The 7,261-nt window shown below is 44.7% G+C and overlaps 1 protein-coding gene across 2 annotated transcripts; it reads right to left on the bottom strand.

Moving 5' to 3' along the window:
- Nucleotides 1-99: 99 nt before the first annotated feature.
- Nucleotides 100-6,367, bottom strand: C9H10orf88 (chromosome 9 C10orf88 homolog). Of its 2 annotated transcripts, XM_037399364.1 has the most exons (7): nt 6,192-6,367; nt 5,799-5,996; nt 4,793-4,865; nt 4,200-4,212; nt 4,006-4,112; nt 2,779-3,248; nt 100-1,724 (listed from the first exon to the last, which is right to left on the bottom strand). In XM_037399364.1, exons 1-7 carry the CDS (start codon nt 6,326-6,328, stop codon nt 1,496-1,498), a joined length of 1,227 nt encoding a protein of 408 aa, XP_037255261.1. In that variant the 5' UTR covers nt 6,329-6,367; the 3' UTR covers nt 100-1,495. The 2 variants fall into 2 exon arrangements, with proteins under 2 accessions (XP_037255261.1, XP_037255260.1); XM_037399363.1 differs by having other exon boundaries at nt 4,006-4,212.
- Between the last annotated feature and the right edge of the window lie 894 nt (nt 6,368-7,261).

Here is a 7,261-nt window from a genome sequence, read left to right as displayed (position 1 = left end):
AAGAGTGTCTACCTCAGGGTGTTTCTTAGAAAGCATCTAAAAACTAACTTTACTTGTGTAAAGTGACTTGCATAGTAAAAGATAATTTAGGTCCTTTTAAAAAAAAAAACAAAAAACCAACAAACAACCCAAAAAACCTCTCTTGTTTTTTTTTACTCACTTTGAAACTGCACCTGACATGAGTTAAGCTAAGGGACAACTGCAAGATGTCTGTCCAAAGCAAATTATCCCCTCTTCAAAATCTACTGATGTGGGTGGCTACCATCGAGACCTGACCATCTTGAAAAGACACCGGTTTTCCTCAAGAAGAAACTATTAGGCAGGCTAGATAAAGATACTGGATTGTACATGCCTATGCTGCTTTGTTGAGTCAACACTTGCTTCCCATTAACAGCTTTTGCTCAGTGCATTTTAAGACACAGAATACAACCAACACCTGTGCACATGACTTCGGAATTTACCATCAATTCCCTATACAGGCCAAGTTAAATGGGGGCACCCCAGAACTCAATGAGTAATCAACAGAATCAAGTATGACACCTGACCTTCCACAAAAGAGGAACCTCGAGTCACACTTCTGCCTCCACAAATGACCACAGAACTCATCCCAGCAGGTTCAAGTAAGCATGATGCAATAAAGCCATTTATCTGGCCTAAGGCTGGTGACACGCAGCAGATCCTGCCCACCCCCAGCACGTTCTATCTGGCAACGAAGTCCCCTTGAGAGGAGCCACAAATGAAGTACGTACATTTCTCAGGATAACAAAACACGGACAAATACAAGATTACTAAGTATATGTTCATTTCAGTTGTTCCTGCATGGCTCAATTAGTTTAGGAGGGAAAAAGTATAATGACAGTCTTGTTTTAGGTATCACTTAAGGAGCCTAGACTCCTAACTTAGGTGCCCACACAGCCAGCAAGGCTTTCAAAGAACCCAGGCTGGGGGGGGGTTCAATTTAGCCTGCCTCTCTAAACCTGACTCCTTACACAGTTTAAGTTCGGCAATGCCAGTAACACCTGTCTTCTTACAGATGGAGTAATAAAAGTCTTCACTAGAAGTGCTGTTAAAATAAACCAAAAGCACCAAGAAACTACATTCTATTCTACTGGTAACACATTACATATTAAAAATCAAGACAACAAAAAAATTTAACTGATTACATGCAGGTAAAAAGACAAGCTGTAACTCAGTTTATTTACAGTACTCCATTGTTCAAACTGAAACTGGGAAACTGTGCTTCATACAGCTCTTAGCAGTGCTCTTTAAATAAATAAGCCATAAAGGGCATAGAAAATTCTTAATATTTAGGAAAACACACACATTCTTAAATCTCTCATAGAACAACTGTGTACAATAGTGAATATAATTACAGTAAGAAAATGAAGCTCAACACTGAGGTTCTTTACTCCATATAGAGCTCCATAAATACTAAGCTTTGTAAAGTATAATTGCCCTTAAAGTACTTACATTGAAGTCCTATATCTATATACATCTACCTCTCTCCATTAGAGAACCCTTCGTTAGAATCATAGTGTGCTTGTGCAATTTTGTTTGGCGTGGAGTTCTGAACCAAGTCCATTAAGAGAACCATTTTGTTATCTATGTGTGTCTGAAGAGTCTGGATTTGGCGATCAATGTAGTCCATTAGCTTTTTCTCCATCAGCTCCATATTTTTTGAGATGATCTTTTCCAAATAGGAGCAAATAGGCTGTTGTTCTACTCTGTGAAAAGAGCAAATATAAGAGTAAGTATAACCTATTTCTTAATGACAAGGGCCATGACAGAGATCTGGGCGCTTGAACTTCTTTTAAATGTAACATCTCATTTATTAGACAATAAACTTTGGAAGGTATTAGCTTTTATCACAAGCAAAATACCTTGCCTGCCTGACATGTTTTGTTTTAAACCTCAAATTTTTTAAGAACATGCTAGGGTATGTAATCATCTTCTTTCAACCTTTTTTTTTTTTTCAAAGGCTCCATTATGCATTAGACAGCTCAATTATGTACAACAAAACTCACATAATTCAACAATATATACAGTTCAAATTCTGTCAGTATGCCAGACTATATTCTTCACAGCTGAAGTGTTTCAAGAGTTATACATACCCTGCAATTCTTTATTTTTGCATCTGCATTCTTTAAAAAGACTCTACTTTCCCAGGAGCCAGGCTCTATTAAAACTCTGATTCCTACACAACATTCCTACAGCTCAGTATTTCCACTAATGTTCCTTAGGTATCAAACTGGGTACACTACTACTATGAAGTTTGCACTGTAAATGCCAAAAAATGAGCGAGGACAGGAAAGATCAGTGGGATGAGATACACCAAGTACAGCAGAAAGGTCACAGCACATTGTGTGAAAAAAGAAGACATAAGAATTTAGGAGGTAGAAATAATCAAAATGAAAATATAGTAACAGATAAGGCAAACTAAATTTACATTAAACTGCAGAAAGATTGTACTTTTTTAAAAATCACAATAGGTGAAATGGAGGCAAAACACCATTTTTGTAACAAAAATGTAACAAAAGAAGTTTAGTAACACCAAATGAGGTGATTTCTTCTGAAAAAATTCCTATATATTCAAGCAGCTCACCTGGAAAATTAACTGTAATCATGTTCATCGCCACACAGCCTTCAAAACCACGTATTTTAAGAGTCACTATTATTGTTAATGGGAATAAAACACCCACATGATGTATTTTGTTTATTTTTTAAACTTGTCAATTAAATAGCCAAACAACTATAATAAGTGTACCAAATTTAACTTACCCAACACACTGAATGCCTTCCTCTTTAGTCACTGCATTTTTACCAAAATGCCTATCGCCATCTTTTAACCGAAGATGATTCACCTGACTACATAAGTTTTGAAGAAAAGGAAGAAGCACCTGTGGAACAGCTACATTTGGGGGTTTACTCGCTTGTTCCTGCATATGCAAAGATCCCATGACTTTAAAATCATTTCTGAGGTCAACTGTATTTTGCTGAGCAGCAAGTCTTTCAGAATCAAGAGTATTCCCTCTTTCAGGTACCTGTGAGTTCAGATCATGACTTATTTTTAAGTGTTCATACACTGTTTCACTTGTTAAATGATTTTTAACAGGCACAGGTTCAGCAGCTGATTGGTCTCGTGATGTCTGAATAGCTGCACTGCGCAATCCATCTATTGCATGATCACCTCCAAGGTCTGAATTTTTCCCAAAGATCCAGTTAAATTTGTCTTCGAGAGATAAACTGTTCTGATAGGAAGAAAAAAAATTATTAACATTTAAGTATCAAAATATACTGAAAATTATACAATAATAAGAGAGACTTTGTAAGTCAGCATTCTACCATTGTGATGCAGAGATTTGGGAAGTAGTTCTGAATTATATTATTAAGGAAGAGCACAGGAAAATATTTTCCCTGTACCTACTATGCGTTAATTATCTTGTGAGTCTCGAAGTAGCAAAACAGCTTTACGACTTCATTTTTACTACGCTATATCCCCAAGTTTATTAACATCGGATGGATTCAGGATTCTGTGGAAACAGCCCACTTTGCAGGATTAGGATCTAAATCAAATAAGTGCCCTGTATGAGCATCTTCTCTCTAGTTGAAGGGGACATCCTTTTAACAGCCATAAAGGAGACAAGCCAACCCATCAACCTACACCCCAACCATTACAGGGAACATGCCCACCATCCTTGACAAGTAGTGACAATGGAAACACACCGAAGAGGAGTAGGGTGGCAGTGATATGATGAAACCGAGTTCTTAACTCTGGATTTTGTGTATGCACAGCAATTCCTTGAGTACACAATCTTTATTCATTGCACTAATTTAAGAGTGGCAACAGCTAAACCAGGATTAAAATGGCAGAGGGTGTGTGTTAAAAAAAAAAAAAATCATCAACAATCTTTCTCACCAAATCAGTTTAGAACATGCTTAAAAGTTACAGAAGGTAAGGTCACAGATCTGTACTACTTATGTTTATGGAAAAGCACAGCAACTTACTTTCTGCTGACATCGAACCATGTCCATGAGCTGCTGAGCACCCGGAGACAACTTAGATCCCATAGATTCCATTATAGTTTGCACTCTGTCTAGATCTATACTTGAGCCTAGTGAAGGAAAATCAGTTGCTAGTTTTGCAGACACTGTTTTCACTTGTACAATTATTTTACTGATGAGTACTCTTTGTTTCTCACCAATGGAGAGCAGCTATTGCAAGAAGGAAAAAAAATACTTTGGTTAGGAAAATTAGTTTCATGTTTTCTTTATATGAATGGGACAATGCATTACTCTTGAGTTTTGGGAAAAACAATATTGAACTCTTTTCCAGGGAAATTAAGCAGATTTCTCCTTGCTATTACTTTTCAGAAAGCTCTTGACGGGAACAGCGGTGCCTGCATGACCTAAAGATGAATCAGGCCTTGATCTTTAAGCACTTAAGAGTAGTGGCCAGACAGTTTTTCATAAGGTTATTTAACTGCATCAGAGTTCACAGTTCCAATTACACAGCAACTATTGAGTATCTGCAGTTTATCTGGTTTATGAAGCTTTTTCCTGTAAGACTGCATTCTCTGTCTCATATAAATATTGTCTTCATAAAAAGAAATCTGTAATACAAATTTAAAAGGAGAACTCTGCTTTCAAGACGAAGCGCCATCTAACTGATTTTTAAGTGACTATACAAAGCAAAGTGTGTAAAACCAATAATTTGACTAAGAGCAATGCAATTTAGTCGACTAAGTGATTAAAAAGATGAAGAAAAATAGAAAAATTCTGTTCAGGTCCCTACCTTAATTCTACAGGAGGCTGCAGGGCATTCGAACTTCAGGTACTTTTTGTATAAAGTAACCTTGTCAGTTTCGCTAGAAAAATAAAATAAATGAGCTGTGACATCACTACATAAAGTACTTTTTTCTTTAGAAATACTCTGTATCAGTAAATATTTTGATAAGAAACATGAGTGACTGGAACATATTTCTAATGTGGTATAGCAGTTTTAACGCTTATATGCAACTCATATTGAATCTTAGTGGATAGTGTATAAAAATGGCTTTGTGTGTTACTTACATTATCTGCTAGTGAAGCTTTAGAGGTTCAGTACATTATTCATGCATCTTCCCTGAGGCTGCATCAGCTGTTTTTATTCAGCTAATTAAGCAGATGTGCCATGTAATGACTTAAAAACAGAAGAGAACACACCGCCTTAATTCCCCTAAGAAAGCATGGAAGTATTAAAGGGGAAAACAAATCCTTTTTTTGTTTTCTCTCTTCTCCTTAAAAGTGGGTAATGCCTACTTACCAAAGAGACAAGAGATCTTTTGATAAAGATAAGCTAGAAGAGATCTGCTGAAGAGACAAGCACATCCGTCATCCAGAAAGAGCAAACAGCACAGGAAGGTTGCACCTGTCCTAAACTCCTGCTGTGGTCTCACGCAACGCAATTTCAAAGTGGCACTTTGTAACTTCATCAAACGTTTCACTAGTAACAGAACCCAGACGGCGGCAGCACGCCTGCAGCCCTCCGGCTCTACCGAGGCGGCGGCACCGGCGCAGGCACGGGGGGCGCAGCGGGGGCCCCAGCCCCGGCGGTGCCCGCTCCCAGTGAACCACTTTTGCTCAGACCTCCGAGAAAGCCCCAACCGGGTGGCTGGCGCGGGCGGACACCGGGGCTTTACCGGCCGCGGCACCTCCCGGACACACAGACAAGGAGGCTGCCAGTAAGAGAAGGGCCAGACGCGTTGGCTGGGCACCCAGCAGCGACCCGCCGCCCGCCGCCCGCCCCGGGCCCCACTCACCCCGCGGTGCGGGCGGCGCCCAGGCTCTGCCCGCGGCCGGTGCCGCAGTACTCCTCGCCCACGTACACCTCCATGTTGCGGGCCTCGCTCAGGATCCCGACGGAGACCATCTCGGCGGCGCCGCCGGGCCGGCACTCCAGGTGCAGCACGCAGGGCGCCTCGCCGCCCGCCCGCCTCTCCACGACGACGGCCTCGGTGCTGCGGGGAAGAAGCGCCACGGCCGCGTTGCCCCGCCAGGCCCAGGTTCGCTCCCGCCGCCCGCCCGCTCGCCCACCCCGGCCCAGCCCGGCGCCCCCTCACGCCGCCCGCTTGGCCGCAGCCGCCCGAGGGGACCCAGGGGGACAGCGCGGCCCTCCCCGGCCGGCGGAGGGTCCCGGCCGCCGCCACCCTCACCTGGCCTCGCCGCCGCCCGCCTCCCGCCGCAGGCAGAGCGCCCGGGCCAGGCCGCCCGGCGGCGCGCAGGGCCAGGAGCACCCCGCCGCCACACAGCACGGCTCGGCCGCCAGCCCCGCCGCGGAGCCACTCGCCATCGCTGCGCCGCGGCCGGAACCGAGCGGGGCGGGGGCAGGGCGGGCGGAAGGCGCCTGCACAGGGGCGGCGGGCGGCGGGGCTGCGCATGCGCGGGCGGCGGGAGCGCGGCTGGGGCGGGGCGGTGACCCCCGCCCGGGGCTCGCGTCCCGGGATCGGCCTTGCGGGGTCCCGTCGCCCTCCCGCGGGGAGCGAAGGCTGGGGCGGGGGGAGCGGCGGTGCTGGCGCTGTCCGCCAGGCGTCCGAGCTCACACCCGGCGTGCGGCAGGTGCCAGCGCCGGGCCTGCCCCGGGGACCGCCCGGCCCGCCGAGCCGCCCGCCGACGGTGCACCGCATAGGAGACAGGCGATAAATAAAAGATGGGATTCATCGCATTTCCAGTAGGATCCCGGCTGCCGGGCAGGGAGCGCTGCGAGGCGGCCGAACGCCCGGGGACGCGGGTGCCGCCTTCCTCGGTGGGTGCCCGGCTGAGGGGCCGTAATTAGGCCGTGCAAACGGGGCGGTGGATCTGAGCAGGCTTTGTACAAGCTAATATTTACTGATGCAGTCGGTTCTCTCCTTTTTTTCACTTAAGCCGTTGTTTGATGTAACTTACTGGCAATGGAAAAAACGGATTTGCTCTGTTTTAATGAATGAATGAATTAAAATTCATTAATGTAAATGTTTTAGCACGAAAACTGCTGTCTCAGTCTCCTTTTTGAGTTTCTAAATGCGCTTGACACCTCTGAAACACGTAGCAAATTCATCCTGTTTTAGAAGCATTTCTCTTCTGCGTTTGGTGGCAATGTGGTTGCAGGATGCCTCGGAGGACTGTTCTGATCCTGGAAGAGCAATGAGCTGCACAAAATTACTTTGGTGAGGAGAATTATCTTTAACATAGAAGGGGCTGGGTAAGATCCCTGGTTTGGGGACTTCCACATGTTTATGGGATTTCC

Source organism: Falco rusticolus, chromosome 9, assembly GCF_015220075.1.
Source record: "Falco rusticolus isolate bFalRus1 chromosome 9, bFalRus1.pri, whole genome shotgun sequence".
NCBI lineage: Eukaryota > Metazoa > Chordata > Aves > Falconiformes > Falconidae > Falco > Falco rusticolus.
This window is presented reverse-complemented; position numbering and strand designations above follow the sequence as displayed.

What these genes read in the sequence shown, in the direction of transcription:
- C9H10orf88 (XM_037399363.1), bottom strand. Translation starts at nt 6,328, where the DNA reads ATGGCGAGTGGCTCCGCGGCGGGGCTGGCGGCCGAGCCGTGCTGTGTG. An exon ending in GCGGGCGGCGGCGAGGCCAG is followed by an intron (nt 5,997 to 6,191) that starts GTGAGGGTGGCG and finishes TCTTCCCCGCAG; the next exon opens with CACCGAGGCCGTCGTCGTGG. An exon ending in TGGTTCGATGTCAGCAGAAA is followed by an intron (nt 3,249 to 4,005) that starts GTAAGTTGCTGT and finishes TCTTCCTATCAG; the next exon opens with AACAGTTTATCTCTCGAAGA.